Source organism: Agelaius tricolor, unplaced genomic scaffold (assembly GCF_023055355.1).
Source record: "Agelaius tricolor isolate 1412-34295 unplaced genomic scaffold, bAgeTri1.0.p SCAF_17, whole genome shotgun sequence".
In the NCBI taxonomy this organism is placed as follows: domain Eukaryota; kingdom Metazoa; phylum Chordata; class Aves; order Passeriformes; family Icteridae; genus Agelaius; species Agelaius tricolor.
Genome location: NW_027269277.1, coordinates 7,402,136 through 7,424,820, shown reverse-complemented (window position 1 = coordinate 7,424,820; position 22,685 = coordinate 7,402,136). Strand labels below are relative to the sequence as shown.

General features: G+C 46.4%; 1 protein-coding gene across 1 annotated transcript in view; it reads right to left on the bottom strand.

Annotated features, from left to right (window-relative positions):
* The window catches only part of HS6ST2 (heparan sulfate 6-O-sulfotransferase 2), a 127,371-nt gene extending 105,230 nt beyond the window's left edge, over window positions 1–22,141 (bottom strand). The window contains exon 1 of the mRNA XM_071442303.1: window positions 21,494–22,141. Within this exon, the coding sequence (XP_071298404.1) occupies window positions 21,494–22,005 (512 nt within the window). The 5' untranslated portion in view covers window positions 22,006–22,141. The remainder of the gene's footprint in view (window positions 1–21,493) is intronic.
* Window positions 22,142–22,685: the final 544 nt, after the last annotated feature.

Here is a 22,685-nt window from a genome sequence, read left to right as displayed (position 1 = left end):
AAAACTAAGTTCTATAGGAAAGAAAACATACATCTAGACAAGCTCAACCATTGTGACCGGATTCTGCCATCAGACCAACCTTACCAACACAGATCTACTGTATCTAATCCTGCCACTCAGTATGTATATAAAATACACCACTGGATAAGCTTTCCACCATTATTTGGCAGCATACAAGGTTATCTTCTGCATATGGCTTTGCAGAATGGGTGGGTGGGTATGATGGATAAACTTCATTTAGGATAAATATTTGTCCCTAGAGCCAAGGAGCTGGAGTAATTACAATACACTCAAGAGGAGAGGCACATGTAACACATGCCCAAAACTTAGTGGAATTCATACAGAGGAGCTTTGGAAAGCTTGTGAAAGATGCTTAACAACCAAGACAGCAGCCAGAGCACTCCCAGAAGGGTGCAGACCTGAGACTCCAAGGGAAGAAAGAGCAAGGACCATTTCTAGGCTGAACAGCAGTCAGAAAGGATGAGCAAGGAAACTGTTCCCTCTGGTCAGTTCCCTCCTGAGTTGGTCTCCAGCGTCATGAACAACCTCCCCTCCTTGGCTGCACAGCTCAGAGAACTTCAGATTTTGGGTAAATGTTCAAAAAGGAAGTCATTCCCTTTGGACAGAAGTCAGATACCTGCAAGCTTCTTGTTTCTCCCAGAAAACTGGAGCTATTGGGATTCTGGCAAGCTCCTGCCACACCAACAAAATTCCAGGGGGAAAAAAACACACCATATTTTCATCATAGTCACTGAGAGAGGCATATCTTAAGTAAGTAATTCTACTGAAGTCAATGGGCCTGCAGCAGAAAACATGATCCCTGTGATAACTCATCAAATCCATAAACTCTCCATTTTCTTACACAGACTGGATGTTTTCCATTTAAAGCATTTAAATGCAGCACCTGAGGTACCCTGCTGAAGTCAACAATGACAGCAAGTTCCACCAGCTCCTATACCCCACAAGGACCTCATCCAAGGTCAGGAAGTGTGGGGGAACTAGAAGGATGCCTCCCTTCTCCTCCCCAAAACTGAGCATCTCCTCCTCTTGTACCTTTACCAGGAACACCACCAATTGGAGCCACCCGAGAGCGTAAGAGGCTGCTCTGTTTGCAGCTGCAAACATTTTATTTATTCTGAAAATTCAACCAACACAGCTGTGAGATTTGAAATATGACTCGGTGGAGTTTGCGTCTTACTGCAGGCAATCACATTTATTATAATAAATAACTATAAATAAATAATGAGGTTGCTTAACAGGGACACTGGTAACCTGTCTAGACAATTGCAGTGGTGACGTACTCTGCACTGGAATGTCCTCCACATTAGCAATAAGTCTTGATTAAAAGAATTATTTTTTTTTAAGCAAGGGAATGATTGCTTATTTAAAAACACTAGAGCCTGCTTCTCAGCTCTGCCAGCATGCACTCAGCAAGCTTAGCTAGCAACACCTCACTCTCTAGCAAGCCTTCAGCAAAGCAGACCCTTAGAAAAATCAGGGAAACATTCCAGCATGCAGAATTTCTTGCTATATAACCCAAATTTTCCTATTTGAAGCAGCAAATACTGCTTCATCAATAGGCTGGCATACCCACAGCTCAACAGCACCCTGTGACCATCACCCCAGCCATGGTGGTGCTCTGTGGGAGAACTGCTCTTCCCTTCCCTGGCATTTCACTGTCTGCTTAAGGGAGAAAAGCAGTGGCCAAACTAATAGCTGGGACATATGACCTTAATTAATTAGCAGACCTAGTGGAAAATGCCAGCTCTGCACTGTCACTGCCTTTCTTTCAAGGACCCTGTGCCTGCATCAGCAGCACAGAGACACCAGGGCCATTAATGGCTGTTCTGGGATAAGGACAGATGATGCGAGGGTGGCTTTAGCAACCTGGAACAGAGAGAGAAGGTCTGAGACAAAGGAGTGACCTCCTGTGAATCTGTTTGTGGTGAATGTCTCCCCTCTCCATAGTGACAGGCCCTAGGAGGAGCTCACTGAGAACAAAGCTAAGGTCAGCTGGAAGGGATGCAGAGCGAGCAGATGGCCGCCTGCCACCTCACCAATCAGCAAAATCATTCACTTCAACTGCCTCATGAAATATTTCCTCACTTCTTGCTCTCCCTCTCTCTCTCGCTGTTTTCTTTCATCCATGCAACTGCGTCCATTTAGGTTACAAAACCCATTTAGCACATAGAGGGGAACAGCTGGGAAAGCGACCAAAACAAAAACAATCAGACCACGACCTCCTCTAATGACTCCCAAATCCTAGAGGCAACTGCAAGGAGCAACACTCTGGGAACAATACAAAAAACAGTCTTACTCTATAGAAATTCCCTTGCCCTCAAACAGGTCTGCAGTTAAAAAATCATTTCAATACTAAACTTTATCAATACTGGTCACCACTCTTCAGGAAAATATCTTTTCTCCTAAGTCATTTGTCTGCCCATGGAGGAAAATCCCAGTGTTAGGGACTTTGTAGAGATAAATTCTGCAAGCAGCAGCTCCACTAATGTTCACAGGGTGGCCAGAGGAAGCTTGACCAAGGATTTGAAAGACATCTGGCTATGCAGGATAGATGTGCATTCACATGGGCACAGTTTCATCAGTCAGGTCCTAGCGCTGGCTCAAAATCTTGTGCATCACAAAAATGAAACCCACTATCACAGCTGCCAGTTGGGATTTACATCTTTATTTCTGTGGTCCACATTAGGGAATAAATGTTGTGTAGTTTTGCAACTAAAACAAAGGTTCTGTTATTGTTATCAGCTCTTAATCTTTAAGGCACATCCAGATCTGGGTTAAGCACGTTTTGAATACCTGTAATAAATAAAACAAGTAGATTCCACAAAGACTACATTTTTTCAGGGAACATGACCTTACTCAGCTCCTCCAGGACCACAGGCAGCCTTGCAATTTAAATCCAATTTCTCCCTCTCATTTCCCATCTCCTTTTTTTTAAAGCTCAATTCCTTCAGTATCCATTGCACGTTAGATTTATAATGCTAATCAAACTTCTTCAGGTAGAGATAGAGTTTATAAATTAATCCTGGGTAAAATAAATACATCAGCCAATCTTGGTACAAACATTCCTGCTTCTGATTAATCTGAATTCCAGGACGTGTGGCATGCATTTCAAAAGGGAGAAGAAGCAGGAAAGATGCTCTCCCAGCACTCAGCACAGCGTATTTGCATCAATGTGACCTCAAAGCCACAAAGCCTGGGCAGGTGGCAGGATGAGACTCATAGTTATTATGCAAAAGTACAACTTGCTGTGCTGTTCCTTCACGCCTCCTTACCCAGGCAGGGAGCTCCAGGTGCACGGTGCTTGCTGCTGCCAGGGCTGGAGGGTTTGGCTCTGAACCCCAGGTACAGGAGCTGGGGTGACCCAAGTCCACAGCCCCACACCAAGGGGCACAAACTGAGCCTTCCAAGGCTTCCTGGCTGCTCTAAGATATTTATAAATAAGTGCCCACAACTCAAGCTGTACTTTCCTGTTTTATGCTAACTACAGGCACCTATAAGAAGCGATCAATAATTGTCTGTGCCATACCCTAAGAACCCTAAAATGTTAAGTGCAGGAACCCTCACAGACAAGACATTACGGCATTTATAGAGGCTGAACAAAAGCTATTTATACACTAACTCAGCAGAGCTAACAAAATTGGCTGGGTGGTTTAAACAGGACCCAGGGCCAGAAGTCTGAGCAGCTCTGTTGCCCCATATCAGGTGTAGCTCTACACTGAGCCAGCTCCCAGAGCAACCAACAGAAAGAAAACACATGAAAGCTGCAACTGAGCATTCATACATGAGGAATATAAAGGCATCAGGGGTATCTCAACCCACTGGGAAGAAATCATCTCAATTATACCATTTTACTGCAGTGCTAAGGCGAGGCTTCCCAGCTTGCCATGCAAAGCCCACAAGCACAGAAGAGGGCAGAGGTGAGGTGGACTCAGCTTGGACTCATCCACCTGAGAGCCAGAGAAGCAAAGGCTCCTCTGGCCACATCCCTACCACCCATATCAGCCCATACCTCCCATGACACTGGCAGCAATGGCTCCCCCTTGGTTGTGCCATTGCACAAAGTCTTGGTGAGTTGCTATCAATGCCCTAATTCTTTACAGAGTGTTATTATAAATCTGACAGCCTTCACTTAAGTAGACACCACTTATTGGTGTAATAGGTACAGTCTGAAGAGAAGTACTAAGTACCTTCCTCATTAAATGAAAACACAGTGGTCCCAATGTCTGCCTTCAATTCCACAGTGAAATTCCCTCTCTTTCACCATGGACACGATACGATTGCCAATTAAAGAGTGAAAGCAGAACTCAGTGCAATGCTAAAGCAATTAAACAGGAAAAAAGTCACGAGAGCAGGATGAACACAGTCTACTGGGGAAGAAAAAAAGAAATTAGTCCTCTAAAAGCAACAGTAAAAAACCTGTATGCACTGGATTTGATTTTAAGAAAATGTTAGCAATAATACATATGCTCAGTTGAGTTGCCCAGAAGAATTAGTTTTAAAGAGAAAACAGAGTTTAAAAAATACACTTAGAAAGCAATACTATTGTTCTGGTTTATGTACTGTCACTGCCATACACTGCTGTACTTCCAAATGCTTCAGAGATCACAAAGTGCTCTCCCATCCCCAAAATGAAGCCCAGCAAATTGCTAATGACAACAGTTAAAGCAAATCATGGAAACCAGTCCTAAAAATGAACAATGTCAGAAACAGCACTCTGGTTTAACAGCCCTAACCAGGCAGCCAAGTGCAACTCACAGGCCTGTCCTCCCAGCAGACTCCTCTAAAGAGCCAGGGCAAATCAGGAATTACTAATTACAAGTATCCAAGGAGGATGCAGTGACATTTCTTTGTAAGGCTGGAGCATTTTGTGGCTATTACACTGGCTCTTAACCTCTCATCCCATCACACAACTCCTATGAGTTTTGTGGTCCCAGCATAAACCCTGTGGAAAAGAGCTGACACTGCAGAATCCCAGCTCTTATCATTAAAGCTAACCGGATCCTGATCTTCAAGCAATTTAAGACAGGGCTGATGCAGGGCATGAATTATCTCCTTTCCTGGCAGGCAGCCTCTCCAGGGAAGGGGCCTCTTCATGCAATCAACGGGATGAGCACCATTGTCTTTAACAGGGGTGAGCTGGGCCATGACAGCACCACCCCTGCCAAGCCCAGGGCACACACAACAGGGAGTCTGCAGATTTCAGCTCCACAGCAGCCAGACCAGGCAGCTCTGGAGATCAAATCAAGATCAGACCTGGCAGCACCCCAGGGCACAATATCTGCTTTGACATTTTCAATGCCCTGTGGATGCCTCCAGGACCAAGCTGAGGGTGAGCTGCCAGAGGCATAACAGCCAGTACAAACTCCTTCCCCAGGTACTTCAAACTCACAGTAACCTTGCTGCTAACTCCCAGAAAACTTAATTTCAAGACAGAACTGAAGTTCTCTAATGTTACCTCTTCTAAAAGCTTATTTTTGTTCTTGAGCACAAAGTAAAGTTCTAAACCCAAGGGAATGAAAGGGTTACATGATCTGTGTGTTAGACAGGTCTTAAAGTGTTCTAATGTCTGGGCAACTGGTAAGAAGGGAGAGCTGAACTGAAATATCTAAAAATTCCTATGTGTTTAGGAAGCTTTACCAGTAAACTCAGCTATCGATCAGAGTAGTGACGCTTTCAAGCTTGCACAAACCTAGAATGTTAATATCTCCTCCAGGTATCAAGAAAAAATTCCGAACTAAGGTCAAGTCTTAACAACACCAATCTGTTAAACTACTGACAGTGAAGCACTTTCAGGTATCCTGTGAGCATCTCTAGCATTAACCACTGTGGAAACAAATATTCTTGGACAACAAAGCAACCAAAGAGCTTCAGGATGTCCAACTGCACACCTTAATCCCTTAACATAAATATTGTTCTGAGACTCTAACACGCACAAATTCTGTGGGACTTACTTGCTCATTCTCTAAATCTCAGGTTAATTTCATTTTGACCACCTCCACCCTTGGCTTTAAAACCCAAGACAGAGTGCTCTAACAACCTTCAGATGAACTCACTTTCAACTCAAAAGCTGAGAGCAAGGAAATAGTCAGTCCTGCAGGTCATAAGCCTCCCCTCAGCAAACAACACCCAGCAAGATGCAGGTCATTCAATTCAGAGCAATAATTCCCACCCCAGGAAGGCAGAGAAGGTGCAGCTCAGGACACTGCACACAGCTCCCATCTGTGGGATGTGGGAACACACAGGCACCTGCAACAAGCAGGGAGTTATCTCAGGGAAAAGGTGATGTTTCAAAAGCAAAACAGGCAACAGTTTCCACTCTCAGGCTTTGCTTAAACCAGATGCTATTTGATTTTTAAACCCACACCTATATATAGTTAGTGAAAATGTCTGTTGACAACTTGTGTTACTCAAGAGTCGCTCTAATTATTAACTACAGCTCTATGGTGCCTTCTCCAAAGAACCTGCAGGAACATCTCCACTACCATTTACAGAAATACCAGTCCTGACCTCAAGGGGACCTGTGTGGGAACAGCCAGGACCCTGCAATGCTGCAGGAAAGAGAAAGGTTTGCAGCACATGGGACTGTCCTGCTCCAGCTCCATCAGTCATGGAAATCAGCACACCAGCCCACTGCCACCACAACCCTCTGGAGTTCAATGGAGCACCCATGGCAATAACCACACCAGCCCACTGCCACCACAACCCTCTGGGCTTCAATGGAGCATCAGTCATGGAAATCAGCACACCAGCCCACTGCCACCACAACCCTCTGGACTTCAATGGAGCACCCATGGCAATAACCACACCATCCCACTGCCACCACAACCCTCTGGACTTCAATGGAACAGAAAGAAAAAGGCTAAAACTCTACAAGGAAAAGCTGCCTGCTGGTTTGCTTCTTACACCGAGTTGTTCCTCCAGCAGCGGCCTGTCCCCTCCAAATTGCTTTTATATCTTGCTGTACAAAATGTCTTTTTCTTCTCAGGGAGGCTGGAACATCTCATAGGAATGATGACCGGATTTCACAATATGCGGTTTTGAAGGTTGGTGTTAAATTTGACACTGTAGCTCCAAAGTAATTGTGACTAACCACTAAATCAGCATGTGTAATGGATTCCTCTGAACATTTATAGCTAGCAGTTCCATTATGCTCTAATCTGGAAAATGTCTAAACGACTCTCCACAAAAATTAGATGGGAACATAAATGTCTTGATAAAAACAAGATTCCAGAGATACTCCACTTAACCACAGTGACTTCTAAAATGTAATGTCTAGTGCAATAGCATCCACTGGAGTGCAGTCATTTGCTATTTGATTTTTAAACCCATGCTTCAAGACATCAATCTAGAGAGCATCAAGTCTATGTGAAAGGTGAAACAATTAAGAACAAACCTCTGGGACTGTGCTGGGATCTGCAAGGAGAGTGAGTGGCAGCAAAGGAAATGAGGAGCACCAAGGGGCTGCCTGGGAGCTGTGGAGGGAAGCTGCCTCTCCCTGCTGCCAAAGGGTAAGCTCAAAGTCATCCTGTGCTCCTGCATGCTCATCCCTGCACAGCATTTGAATGAAAACCCCTCAGTCCACAGGAGAACAACACACTCTAAGAACTGTCTGTCCTTGTTCAGATTCAACCTCTTCCTAAAGCTGTGATTCCCAAACTCTGAAGGTCTGGGGATAACACAGCTCCTGAGGGAGAAGCACCACCTTAAAGATCTTGTCTGCCCTCTCTTGTGCAGAAAATGATGCCAGAAAAAGGCCTTTATGCAATCAAAACTGCAATAAAAATAATACAATTAGCTAAGCATACAAGAAGCAGAAGAGAGAAGCATTACTGATTCATTCAATTTTCCTGGAAAAGCTTGAACTGTGCTTAAGCAGAGGTCAAGCTGAAATTCCCCATTAGTGAAAAAAAAAAGGGGGGGGGAAGCTTGTTTAAAGAGAGAAGGGAAAAACCCAACCCACTAGTGTTCAAGTACAGCACAATAAATTTTACCACAAAATCTCTGCTAGGCAGAAACCCTGCTCCCAGCCGAAGGAGCAGTGGAGCTTGCAAAAAAGGCTGCTCAACCAACACAAGAACTGTGTATAAAATAAAAGGCCATAAGAGAGCCCCAATCTTCAAGCAGGGAGGGAACAGACTATTTTTTGACAGTCCTCTTGGAAAATTTTCCCCCAGTCTCCCTGCCTGGGGGCAGCTGGGAGGGGGAACAGGAGGTGAGGAAGAGGTGGCTGGGATGGGACTGCTGCAGGTGACCCCAAAGAGCTCGATGGCACTTGCAGGCTGGAGTGATCTCATCTTACCCTGGGCCAGCAACACAGGCACCAGTCTAAACCAGGGACTCAGAAACACTTCACCACTACACTTTCCTGAGCTGCACTGTGCTCTCCTACACCACAACCAAGGATCAAAGCCAAGTGATTGCAGCACATCCCAGCCCTGCTCCCTGCATTAAAGTGAAGGGTTTTGCTTCTGTCCTTAACAGAAAGGGATGTTTCATCTCAGCTGCTCAAGCAAAGATGAAAAACCTCTTGCAAAATAAAAGAATGAGCTAAAAAGTCTGTCTTTCTGCTCCTCACTTCTCCAAACATCCAAGATTGGCTCCCACAGCTATCTCATCACAGATTTTAGGATCACTTACACAAGCACAGATCATGCCCTTGTACACAAGGACACAATGTACTCTTCAGCTTCCATAAATCCTACAGTAACCTAAGTCCAAAAGAAAACACATCTCCCAAGTCCTGTGATAGAGCCCAACACAAACTTCCACAAATACCAAAAAAGGAATGACTTCTGGCAGCCCAGAACTGCAATTCCTGCCTTTACATTGCATCCCAGATGCCTGCTTCCCCTTTCCATAGGAAATTACATCAGTCCTCTGCTATAATCAAAATTATTAACCATACCTTAGAAGATACAGTCCTACACAGGCAAGCCACCCGTAAATGCTCATGTGTCCAGTGACTTCTGTCTGCCAAGTGCTTGGTGGAAGGAGATGAGGCTCCCACCCCAAAGTTGTTCTCCATAAGGGTCTTGGGAAGCCAAATACATGAAAGTCACAGGAAAGCATTTTGGTAACACCTGCTGCCAAAAAAGAGCAACTCACTTCACAGACTGTGTTACCTTCTCTTGATGATCAGACTTCAGCTTGGGTGCCCATCACCAAGAGAGGACAGACCTCAGGTTTAACCAGCCTAACCTCTATTCTAAACAACTAAAGGTACTGGGAACTCCAACATGTTCTGAGACACACAAATATCCTTAAAAAGAGTTTTAATCACAAGAGTAAAGAGACCAGAATATCACTTATCTTGATGGACCATTTTATAAGACATTAAATATTTTTACTGTAAGGGAAAAAATAAAGTATGATACTGCACTTTATACCCATAACTCTTCTATGATTACAGAGGTTTATTGCAGGAAGCAATTCACCTTCCTGACATCAGATGATACATGAGGAAAAAGCAGAAGCAAAAATGTTCTGCTAATTTCAGAAAAAAAACATAACATGACAGGAAAAGCAAAACCAACTCTTCAGAGAATAAACAAGAGAGCCTTAGATTCCTTAAAAAAAGCCTATAATTGCAATTTCCAAAGTACAGTTAATTTGTAACATTTAATACACAAGCTGTCATCAGCCTTAAACCTCAATTTCCAGACTCAGCTGTACCTGGGAGAGCAGCAGGATGGGCTGAGCACACAATCAAATCCTCCAGCACAACTGCTGAGCCTCCGCAGCCGAGCCAGAGAATCTGCTTATATATTTCACAAATAACCAGATCCCTCCATAATCCAGGCTCTGAGAAATTTTTATCTCACCATGAGCTCAGTTATTCTTAAGTCCTTTCTGTGTTTTTTTCTCCAGGCTGCCTGATACACTGACCAATTTTATAAAAAGGATTGGCTGACGGGAGGTCTGGATTCAGGTCAAACAGAGTTGGCCTTTTCAGTGTGCTCTTTCAGATGCTGATGGAAAACAGATTTAAAACTCCCATTTTCACCTGTACCCTCAAACAAACTAGGATGCCTGCCCAGGAAAGGCATCTCTTCCTACAGCCTTCCTGCAGAGGCATGGCTGTTACACAGAGTCTGAGTAAGGTGCTGCTTTTGGCTCTCCAGGTCCCCAGCCCAAGGCTGATATACCAGCCAGGATGGACAACATCACATGGATGCATCAATTTACCCAACCTCTCCCCAGGTCTTTGGGTCCTGTAAAAGGGAATCTCAACTTTCACGTGTCTCAGCAACTCTCTGGACCCTGCACCCTCTGCTTGTGCTGGTGCACACACAGCTGCAGCACTGACCACCCCAAGGTGTAAGACAGCAAGAACTGCAGCAGGGGAAAGATGGCATCCCAAACAAGAGAGAAAACACTCAAAAGCCCAAGCCTGCAGAACACAAAACCTTGCCACTCCAGGGCAACAAAACATGCTGACACTGTTACTGATCCCTATTCTGCACAGCCCTGAGCAATAAATTTAAACACTTTGAGCCTATGCTTAAGCAATATATTTAAGTACTTTTGGTAACACAACAGAGTTCAAGCTTGACAAGACATAGTTTGTGTGCCTCTTAAACCTAGTGATGCACAACCTCCTTCTGATCCCATCTCCAGAAATATCAGCACCATTATGTGCTTACGCTTAAATGTCCCAATAAATAAATTTAAAACCATTTACGGCAGATTTTTCCAAAAGCTGTATTGTACCAAACCCCAGGCCACATGCAATTAGCACTTTCATCCTTGCAAGCAACAAAATAGCTCAGTAATTCAAAACACAGGGCACTGCTAACACATTTCCTGTACAGTATTTTCTGCTGATTGTATTTCTAGCAAAACTGCAATTTCTTCTTGCACATGGTAGCATGTTAACTATGCCACAAAATACTGTGTGATAAAGCAGCTTGCAGAAGTCTTTCCCAGTCAAAACTCATCCCCAGCTACTGCCCTCTTGTTCAGCTGTTCTGCATCACTGCTAGCAAACTGTGGAGCTCCAATCTCCAGCAGGTATTATCAGCAATACCCCATAAATCTAACTCACTAAGGAAGTTGTCTCTATCCATAAAATTCTGAGAGTGCTCGTATTCCAACCCAGAACACTGCTGACTTCCAAAATGCAACTATCAGCATGGAAAGTGAGCCAGTAGAAGGCTGCCTCATCTCAGGGAAAGCAGCTGCAGGTGCAACTACTCTTTTCATTTGTTTTCTGCCTCTTCTCTGGAAACGGGATGAAAAAAAGGCTTTCATAACTGTGCTTTGCCAAATCCATCAGTTGTGTTTATGGGCTCACCTGGGGTCTATCTGAAGCAGGACTGACTTAAATGACAATACAACAGTCTTGCAATTTAACAGAGTTAAGAGATACAAGGAACTGACTTTTGAAGGAAGTCTCATGTCAAGGAACTGAGGCTTCTCCTAGGTCTCTGCTACCACTGTGCCTTCTGATGGTCTAGTCCCTTCCACTCTGAGCAGCTGCAGCCTTGACAGCCACCAGACAAAGCAGCAGCCTAAAGCACAGCAGTTTCATTCCTACTGACTTTGGGCAGGACTTCTGGTGTCACACCCCCAAAGTCTCCTGTTTGGAGAGCAGGTCCTGGCTTTTTTCATTACACCCTTCAGTCAGAGCACCAGGTTCACAAATACACCTTTAGAGCATGATTAGATCTTTAGGACAACTGTACTTAGGATCTTCCTAAGCTGTTAATTTTAAAGAGCAAAGTTGTACATTGCTTCATTTGTGAAAAGGGGTGAAACCAAGATGATGCAAGAGGTCTGGCCTGGAAGCACTGAGTGGTGTGACCCCACACCAGCAGCCACATGGACAGGGAGCTTCCTCTGACCTTCCTGGGAAGAGAAGGAACATCACAGCCCTCCCAGGACACCAGCATGTGCACAGCAGGCTGCTGTCACCTGTCACTACAGCACTCTGGTTTTCTATTTAAACACTACAGATTCCCTAAATTCAAACTGAACACAATATTTCCAGTGCCTCTACCTAGGACTAGTCACATATAGACAGCAAAGCCACTACCTGCAGCCAGGTTAGGAAATCCAACATCCTTTATGCTATGTACAGATGGAAAGATATCCTTGTGCAAAGAGCTGAATTACACAGACAAGGCAGTGGCTGAGAAGAGATGACAGACTTGGTGATGAAGACAGGACTCACCCCAGGTATAATGTCTTGGCTTCCCCAATCCCACTCCATGTTTATGTACCACTTTTCCTTCAAGCTAACCAGAATTAAGCAGCAACATGCCACATGAAAGCCAAACAACTGATCTTTATAGTCAGCTGCATTTGAAAGCAAAAATTCTACCCCACATTTTATTGACCTATAGTTGCTAGAAATCACCAAAGTAAAAAAAAAAACCCCAAACCTACTGAAGTTTTGGCTAAAGATGTGCACTTAGTAAAAGAGAAAATGGGGTGACCATGCCAAGACAAGCTTTTTCTCTTACCAGAGACTGACTTGAATGCTTACCAGCACACAAGAGTTGAAGGTGTTAAAGACTAATTTATGCCATTAATGTTTTTGCAAGTCACTCAGCTACCATCCAGCGGGCACATCCTGTTGTGTCTGACATTTCCTTGAGCGCTTTCTCTTTCTCTGTGATACCACTGTTCTGATTGGATCCAACACCCCTCAAAGAAAAAGAAACAGCTCTGTGAAAGGCAGAAGCCACACAGCCATCTTCTACAGTTGGAGGAATTAGTTCCAGGAGGAACAAAACCTGCCACTCTTCTGGAAATGCTGCAGGGACAGACCCTCCTCCCACCTCCAGCCCCCTCTCCTCCTCCATGGGGAAGAGAGCCCCCACAGCACCTTCACCACCAAGATGAGTTAACTGCTGGCAAAAAACATGATAAAGTTACTACCTGGCAGGTTTTGCTTAAGCAAGACACAAGCTTATTCCAAATAACTTTCTCTGAACCCACAGTAAAAAAAAAAAAAAAAAAAAACTTGGTACCTCAGAATGGCTTGGGATTGCTCCAGGGACTAACTTTCCCACAGGCAAAAGGAAATGCTCTCCCCTCAGTTACCCTGAAAAAGAAACTCTCAAAAGCAGCTTCTCTGGCTCTGACCAAGGAAACATTGTTTTGCTTAACAGGGGGGGTTAAAATAGTTGCTTTTCTCTGAACCCAAGGAAGGCTGAAGGAAATAATCAGTGGCAGAGAGTGTTTCAGTCACTCGATTTGGGCGTCTGCCGAAGGATCTTACAGTTCAAACAGAGCACTGAATGAGCAGATTGCTATTGCTGGGAGCCTTGCAATGTTTTAACTTAGCCAAAAAAAAAAAAAAGGATTTATGGCAGAATTGATCTTCCAGCTACTCGGACCTCTAAGAGCATCAAAACTGCACAATCCTTTTGATTACAGGAAATTAGGAGCATTTGCTACAAGGATCTCATGAAAGGCATACTCTTCTTCATGCCTTTATGGAGATGTGCAAAATCATTTATGCTGCAAGATTATCTCCCTCATAGCTGCATATATTTAGTTATATTACATCAAAAGTTTGGCTCCTTCAGAGTTGGATAAGCAGCTGAGAAGCAAGAAGTAACATGATTTGAGTCTCACCCCTAATGGATCTTATGATTTATAGGCCTCTAAAGACTAATGATTTTTTTCAAGACTAAAAAAGAGGAGATTTCACTCAAAGCTGTATATAATAGCTTAAATGGATTCTGTCTTTAAAAGCATGAACAGCTGAGAAAGAAGGCTAAAGTCAGGGAAGAAGAAAAAAAGCTGGTCCTAATTGCCACTTATTCAAAAACATTATCTTGTTATATGCATATATTCACTATCCACCCAGAGATATGGGAGTGGATGGAAAAGGCAACAGCACATGAAGTGTTTAGACTTTCTATTTCCACAAAACCCACCCCACTCGATGATAAACACAGGTCCCACCCAATGAAAACATATTAAAGGAAATCTACATTGGCTGTTTACATCAGCAATATGAACTTAAATGCAAAAGAATGGATTGCTTTGGCTTCTTAGTCTCACATTAGCAAATGCAATTATCTTTCATTAATTTTACAGAGTGTTCACAGTAGAAATTAAATAATTTCTTCATGTCTAAGAAAAACTTTACTGTGTTAATTATTCATAAATACCAAAGTCTCCTACTTATTACTCATCACAAATGTGATTCGTTTCAATAACGCCTGAATAATTCGGTGCTACCCTATTAGTCCCAGAACACAATGTACAATTGCCAGCATCAGCAAGTCAATCACAAACAATAATCCACGCTTGCCAGCTGCCAAGGGAGAAGAGGAGGAGGAAGGAGGAGGCAGGAATGGCAGGAATGGCATTTTCCCCCCACCCCAGTCACCGTGCTGCCTCCATCATCCCATGAAAATGAGAGTCCCACATCTCCTCTCCTGACTGGCTTTGCTTCCACCCAAGGAGCTGCAGCCTCAGGCACTGCTTGGGCAAGAATTCCATCCCCAAACCAGGAGCAGGGAACCAGGCTCCCAAGGGACCAAGGCAGCAGCTGGGGATGCTGAACAGCTTTGCTCCCCTGCCTGTTCGCATCTGGGCAGGCAGCGATCCAGCAACGGGAATTAACTGATCGAGAAGGGAAAGGGAGATTAATCCTCACAAGTATGTAAGGAGCCTACAAGGATAATTCCAAAAATGGCTGAGGGCTGCTCACCCACAGTAATCCCTGCAGAGTGAAACAAAGCCCAGGCACCATTGCTGCAGCAAAGTGGTTAAATAAGGGAATTACCCAGAGTTTTGTGCCCTGGCCGCTTGGCTGCTCAGCAGGTTGAGCTTATGGGAGCTTGGCTGCTCAGCAGGTTGAGCTTATGGGAGGGGAAGAGATGACTGAAAAGTTACTGCAGGAATAAAATAAGCTGAATATGCTGGAGTTAACAAGATTTTGTATTATTCCTTCAGTAACTTAAAAAAGAGAAACTTGTTCACATCACCAAAATCTTAGAGTTGCACCAAATCACAAATATATATATATACATATAATTTTTTCCATTAAAATGTCAAGAAAACCTTTGACACAAGATTCATTTGACAGGGGTTCCATCCAGCCCAGCTGTCCTGCCCTTGGCATGGCTCCCAGAGGCATCCTGGACCCTGCTGCACTTCCCAAAGCCTGTGTCTTCTCAGAAAGACCCATTCCAACATCCCATTTTCAGACACATATCAATTATTTTTGCTTTCTAGCAAGTTACACAAGCTAATTTGGGCCGAAGCCATACAGGAATGCTGCCTTTATTATTACAGTTGTGGAGAAAGTAAATTAATGCAAAGGATTGCACACAGAGGCCTAATCCATTTGAGGTAAATCAATGCATTGCACATTTAAATTGCTCTGCTTTCCTTCAGAAAAGTACATTGAAGTGATTCATTAGGCACTGAACTGTTCACAGAAACAGACCAATTCTCTTAGGCATGCCAGTGCATCTCTGCTAGTTAAATTTAAAAAGCAATCAAATCTACTAATAAGTCCTTTTTGCCGACATTTACATCAGTAGAGAACATGATTCCTGACAATTCAGATTAAATAAATGAAGCACAAATTAATCTCAGTTAATATGTCTCAGGACCAACGCTTGACTTGTTAAACTTAAAAATCTGTCTTTTAATAAAAATAAATTATTGGTAACGCTTGACTTCCAAGCGCCTTTGATAACCTTTATTAAAGGTCATAAAGTTATCAAGAGGGATCACAAGGCACAATCTGTGTCTATTTTAATACAGTCAAAGCATTTATTTATAGTTTAATTTGAATATTTATAAATTCCAAAAGAAAAATTAACAGAAAGGTACCCTTTTAATAAAAAGTAATCAATTCTTGGTACAGCAGCACCATGCCACAGTGTTCAAATTCCCACTCTCTTCTTTAGGAAGGACCAACTCAGATAACATATGGAATAAAACAATTCAAGGTATAACACCTGTGCTTCATATCTTGCTCTACTGCAATCACTGGGAATTATTTCTGCAACAATTAATGCCTTCTCTCTACCCACAAGACATGCTCAAATTTAAAGGCAGTATGAAACATATACTTTCAAATAACTGAAAGTAAATTTGCACCCTATTAAAGACTTAGAGAACTGAAGAGACCTAATATGAAAAATTATTGTTAATCCCTTTAAGAAGCCCAACATTTTATCTGCAAAACCAGCAATATCAATTTAGAGAGCTTTACAAGTCCTACAGTCCAAATCTAAAATAGCCATGAACTTAAGTTTATAACCAAGCCTTTCAAGGTTAGTCCTTGTAATGGGATTAGGTGAAAGAAACACTTGTACTTATGAAAATAGTGCCTTGCCCTTCCCCTCAACACCCCTTTTTCACTCTGTAGGCTGGTCCACTGCTCCTACTGCTTTGGTCCCAAGAGGTGCCATGCAGGAAAATTCAGCTGCTGGAGGTGCAGGTTTGTGGGTGGCAAGATAGCAAATCCCACCCTGCAACCACCAGGCTGGAACAAGCAGGGGCATCAGGAAATCTTGCTGATCAATGAAGCAGCTCAGAGCCACTCAGGCCTGGCAGCATCTCTGCAAAAGCTCTGGGTTTTGTTGGTTTGGGTTTTTTTGTTTGTTTTTTGGGTGTTTTTTTGTTTTGTGGTTTTGGTGATTTGTTGTTTTGGGGTTTTTTTTTTTTTGCTTTATAACTGTTGCTCAGTTTTTCCTGGGGAGTTTCAGTGGTGTGTATTTCAAGGGCAGGCAGGCACCCTCCTGGTGCTCTGGCCCAGGTTACAGCAGGTCACCCCATCTGCTCACTCACAGCCTCCAGCTCAGCTGGGCTGGTCCCCTCTCTCCCTGAGCAGCCCCCCAGGCTTCACCCCAGCACTGGGGGACTCCATCCTGAGAAATGGTGTCTGCTCCACCAGCTCCAGAGGTTCTGAATTGTCCACCCAAAGTCTTGGGGCGCCGTGGGACCTCTTCAGCCTGCAAGGGGTTTAGTGCTGATTTATGGGGCTTAACTATTCCCCAACTTCCACCACTACAGGTGAAACACTGAGTTCATCCACTTGCACAGCTATTTAACACCTCTGCAGCAGGGAGAGGCACACTCAAAGGCTGCTAAGAACCAAACCCTACAAATGAATTTTCTCTCCCTGGCAGTGCTACAGATGGTTTTCCCCCTCCACACCAAAGCAGTTCACTGGGAAACTGTTACCAATACCTTTGTAGCTACCTACACACTCCACCATAACAAAAACTCACTGTGGGAAAGCTAAAAACTAAACTAACCCCACCTCAGTTAGAGCCAGTAGTGCAGAGCTCAGAGTAGATGACCCCACATTTTCAAGAGCACGTGGATTAATCTGTTCAGCCAACAGAGACACACACTGTATCTCCAGTTTGCTAGGAAGTGTTTCAACCTTTTTTTTTTTTTCAGATTTTTGTAAGACTCAGCTTGGAAGGGTTGCAGTAACATGCAGGGACAAGATAAGAACACCCATGCATTGCCAGCAGCCTCTGCCCCACATCACAACAGCCTGGTGCCAGCATCAGGCCTCCCAAAAGCCAGCAGGCACCAACCTGGCCCAACAGGCTTGTACCAGCAGCACAAAGTTTCCTCCAATCTCAGACTTTCTGGCTCCAGAGGCAGCTCTACAAGCTCGTTCTCCCTTCAACAGGGAACATCTCCTTCCTTTAATGCTACCCAGGAGGAACATCAAATACAGCCTGACCTTCAACCACAACCACATCTCTCACCAAGGAGGGGACAAAGCCATGACACCACTTAAGAATGCTGGTACCTGTATTTGCTCCTATGTCTCATTACAGTTTCCTGTCTAACCTCAAGGCCTTTTGTTTCTTGCAATGGTGCCACTGGATTTACTGCTATAGACAACTTCAGTAGACACTTCCCATAATAATTAGCCAGAGCTGAGAGAAATCTCAGTCCTGTGATGCACAGTTACTTTGGATGCTGCCTCCGTTCAGTGTGCCAAAAGCTTTGAGGCTTCCACAATCAATCAAGTGACCCAAGTCAGTCACTCATGACTAGGAAAAAGCACATTTCTCCTTTCTCACCACTGGTGCCAAGAAGCTGAGACAATCCCCTCCTTTCTGCCACCACCATCAGCCCATTCTGCACACCTCCCAAGTAGCAGATCCAGAGCACTGAAAGCATCAATTTTGCCTATACCTTCCCCTTTCTGTGATTTCTGGGTGCTGCAGTGGTGAGCAGGGCTGATGGAACAGGAGACAAACAGGAACAGGAGCATATAGAACATGCACATCAATGGGATCCAAGAAGAGAAACACAAAAATCCCAGCCCTCACACCAGAAAACCATGTTCTTCCAGGGGAAGAAAGATCTTCTCCTTCTTTGGTTCTATTTACCTGCTTGCTACTTATTAAGGAGCACAAGCCACCATTACAAAGAAAAGGAAGTTTTGGGAACCTATAAGCTCACAGACAGGAAAGGACCATGGTGTTAAATCCACTTCAGGATTGTGTTAAAGCACAATAGCCATGCTGAGTATTTCTACTGCTCCACTGAGGGAATCTGTGCTCCAAACCTGCAATTCCCAGAGAAAACAGAGGCAGACTACTAACAGAATTAAGAGCAGATACTGCAGGATGACTGCTGCAGGCAGCAAGGTTCTTCATGTGTACACCCTCCAGGCTGATCCCATCCCATCCTACCACAGAGATGCTCTGTACCTGGTGCTGAGCATTTCATGGTCCAGAACAGAGCTTCCTCCAGACTAACAAAGATTCAACTTTTAAAGAAAACAAAAGGCCCCTAGAGACCAGCCCAGGTAACCAGCAATCTGACAAGCAGACTTGCCACACCTGAAAAGACAAACACCTGTGCAAAGTAATCACACATAGGTGCAAGCTAAAAGGTTTGATGGAAGATTTGGGTCTTTCCAGACAAGGCTACACAGCCCCAAGACAGTAACTATAGACTGCTTGATGCAGCTGCCAAGGAGTTCAAATCACTCTTACAACAGGTCTCACTTTTCAATCACCTCAACTGTAAATGCCTTTTCTATAAATTCCTACCCTTATCAAGACAAGGTTCACTTGAGAAAATTCTTCTATGCTCCTGATAGAATTCTTCTCCCTGCCCTCACAATGCTCCCCAAATGGGCCCTGCACTCCTCCAAGCTGCTTCCCCTTCTCTCAGGATTTGCACACCAGGGCTGTGAGTTCCTTTCCCTTCCCACCATCACACACGACCCAGGATGGTCAGGACTCCCTCTAAAAACCTCAGTTCAGGAATAGCCAGGCTGACCCCACTTGGAGCCAGCACGGCTTCCCAGCTTAGGCACCCCCATCCCACACCTACTGCAGCTCTGAAAGCAGCTTTTATCTGCCCAGAAAGGGCTTAGACTTCCTGTCTGCTACTGGCAGTAGGTAGAGCTGCTAATTAACCAGTTGTCAGCTGAACTGCTGCTAAATCGAGAGCACAAACTAAAATTAAAGACGAGGTATTAAAATGGGCAGAAAGACTTGAAAGGACTATTGTTCATTTAAGAACTTCTCTTCCTTGTATTTTTTAAACATTTAGAAATTGCAGTCCAAATAATTGCTTGTCAAGACATTTTTTTTGGAGAATAACTGTAGCTATTCAGCAAGCTGTGTAATTAGGTTATTAAAAGTATAGTATCATTTGGAAGGCTTTGAGAGAGTAGACCTCTACCTAACACAAAATCATCAAAGCTTCATTTTCCTCCCTCTCTCCTGGCTTCAATCCCAAGTCACAAGTCCTAGCGACCTCTCAGAAGTCAGCTGTGACAGCAGACATTGTTTATAGGATAAGAAACCATCGCTCTGAACTCCTGAGCAGGAACATGCACTGCTTCCATTCCAACTCAGGAAAGCATGTCTGGTATCCAACAAAGGGAAAAAAAAATACAAAGCCAAAAGCTGCAGACAAAATCCCAGCTCTCCAGCCTGATGCTCCCTTCCCCCTCAGGTGGTGGGTTCAGGACAAGGAGCCTCCCCTTTTTCTGGAGGGCACAGCTAAGACCAAGCACAGGCAGACTTGTCTCTAGGAAAGGAAGGAAATCCCTGACCCACAGGTACAGCACTGCAGGCCAGGCCCATCTCTGGAGAAAGAGGAACACTGGAAGCAGTACAGCAAAACAGAGCACATGTTATGTGATTTACATTTCTGCTGACAAACAACATGCTTATAGCACAGGTAAAATAAACTACGTAGCTGCAAGGCTCAGCAGCCTGAAACTAGGAAGCTAATAGATCCAGAGGGCAAGGAATTGGTCCTTGATGTTAGCAAATGGGATGTCACAAAAATTAGACAATTAAAATTTAAAGCAGTAGGGAAGACAAAAGAGCAGGAATCACAATAGCCAAGTCTGATAAAGAGCTGGTCCTTGGGTACAGGACCATAATGATGCTAAGCATTTTTCTACTAGATGGCAGTGTAGTGTCACACTATATAAAAGGAATTCTAGAAAGAAATTGCTTTGTATTACAAGTGAATCTGTGCTTAGACTTGACTTCAGATAGCATGATGTTTAACAGCAGCCTCTCTGTAAAGGGACCTGCCGTTAGTCTCACAGTGCAATAGGAGTGATGCTCTAGTTTCTAATTTCCCACAAAAGAAGGGGAAAAGACACTGAAACCCTGAGCAGTTCTGCTACACAGTACAGCCACAGACAAGCTCCTGAGTCTGTCACAGCCGAAGGTGGGCTCTGATCAAAGAGCTCTGGGAGAGGGGGAAGCAGGTCCTTACTGCTCAGGAGGAAAAGCCTCTGGGCTTCTGAAAGGCAGGGGCAACTTTTAGGCAACACCCTTGCTATGATCAGGGGAGGTTGGCAACTTCGAGGGAAGATCCAGGAATAAAAAGAGAGCAGTGCCACTAAAATCCAAAATGCAAGCACAAAATTATCAAGGTTAGGGCTGAAGAACAATGCAAATATTTGCAGTAACTCAGCCATAACAGTAACCTTTACTTTGCATGGCCGCCATCCTGAAGCCAAACTTCAGGTACCAAGAAGATACAGCGGCTCACCAACAGTCCCAAAACCAACATTAATTCTTGGCGCACACTGGAGCTGCAGGAGCTCCGTACAGCCAAAGATGGAAAAGCTCTGGGGGAAGCTCGCAGGCAGCCGAAGCAGCCTCCCTCCTGCGAGAGCCGCTCGGGGGTCCCCAGGCTGCGGGGCTGCCAGGCCTGCTCCTGTGTCACCGGGCTCATCACCCCCGGCCTCTCCCCGCCAGCGGTCACAACCGCGACAGCCGGCGGGACATCACCTCCATCACCCTTCCATCCATCGCCTCCCTGCCGGCGGAGCGGGGCAGGTATTGCCCGCTCTGCAGAGCTCGGGGCACGCTGTGCCCACCGCGGCGGCTCCCGGCCGTGCCAGCTGCTCTGTGCCGGGCTCCCGGGCTCACACCGCGCCCCCCTCCCTCCTCCCGCCGCATCCCCGGCACGGCTGCGCCCCGCGGGCCATCGCCCGTCCCGCCGCCGCCGCCGAGAGCCCCCCGGGGCACGGCCTCACCTGGAGGGCCGGAGCCGCACCTCCTTCTTGCTGTCCACCACGGAGGGCACGCAGTTGGTGAGCTCGGTCCAGTCGGCGTGCAGCCCGCAGCTCCAGCCGGTGGAGAAGCGGGAGAAGAGCCAGGTCTCCCGCTTGCCGGGCCGGTGGCAGGTGCACTTCTTCTGCCCGGCGCGGCACTCGCAGGGCTGCTCCAGCTGGATGTTGCGGACCAGGTGCCGCCCGAAGGTGGTGCCGCCCGTCTTCTGGATGTGCAGGAACACGATCAGGTCGTCCCCCTTGATGTTGAAGTCCACCCGCCGCAGCAAGTCGTCGGCGGAGAAATTGAAACGGGGAACGAAACGCGCCGGCGTCTCGTCCTCCGCCCGGTACGGGTCGGCGGCGGCGGCGGGGCTGAGAGCGCGGAGCCGCAGCAGCTGGCACTCGGTGCCCGGGCAGACGTACTGCAGCACGATCACGGCGAAGAGGAAGAGCATCACCAGCGCCAGCAGCACCTTGTGGGACCGGTCCTCCATCGTCGCCGGGAATGCCGCGCATCGCCGCCGCCGCCCCGCTCAGAGCCGCCGCAGCCGCCGCCGCCTCCGCCGCGGCAGGACCCGCGCCGCCGCCATCGCCCGCCGCTGCCCACGGCCCTTCCCGGCAGCCCCCGCGCCCGGCCCCGCCGCTCCTCCGCCCGCCCCGCCGCGGCCGCGCCCCCTCCCGGGCCCGCCCCGCCCCGCCCCCGCCGGGACCGCCCCGCGCGGCCGCTCCGGCACCGGAGCGGGACGGCACCGCCACCGCCTCCTCCCTTCCCCGCCAACACCGCCCCCGGCTGCCACTCCGCTCCGCACCGGCACTGGGACGGCACCGGCACCGCCCCGCTCCGCCAGGCCGCTCCGCACCAGCCCCGAGAATGGGACGGGCAATGGGACCGGCACCGGGACTGGGACTTCACCGGCAATGGCACCAGGACTGGGACCGTACCGGCACCGCGCTCCACGCACGGACCGGGACTGGCACGGCGCCGGGACCGGCGCTCCCGCCGTCGCGCACACCGAGTGTGCTCTGAGCATGGCCGGCCCGGGGCGCTCCGGGATGCTCCGTCCCGCTGTGCCCGTGCCGGAGCGGGCGGCGGCCCGAGGAGCGGTGCGTGTCCCGGGCCCGCCGTGCCCGCGGGCAGCCCGGGGCGCAGGCGGACGGGGCCGTTCGCAGGGAG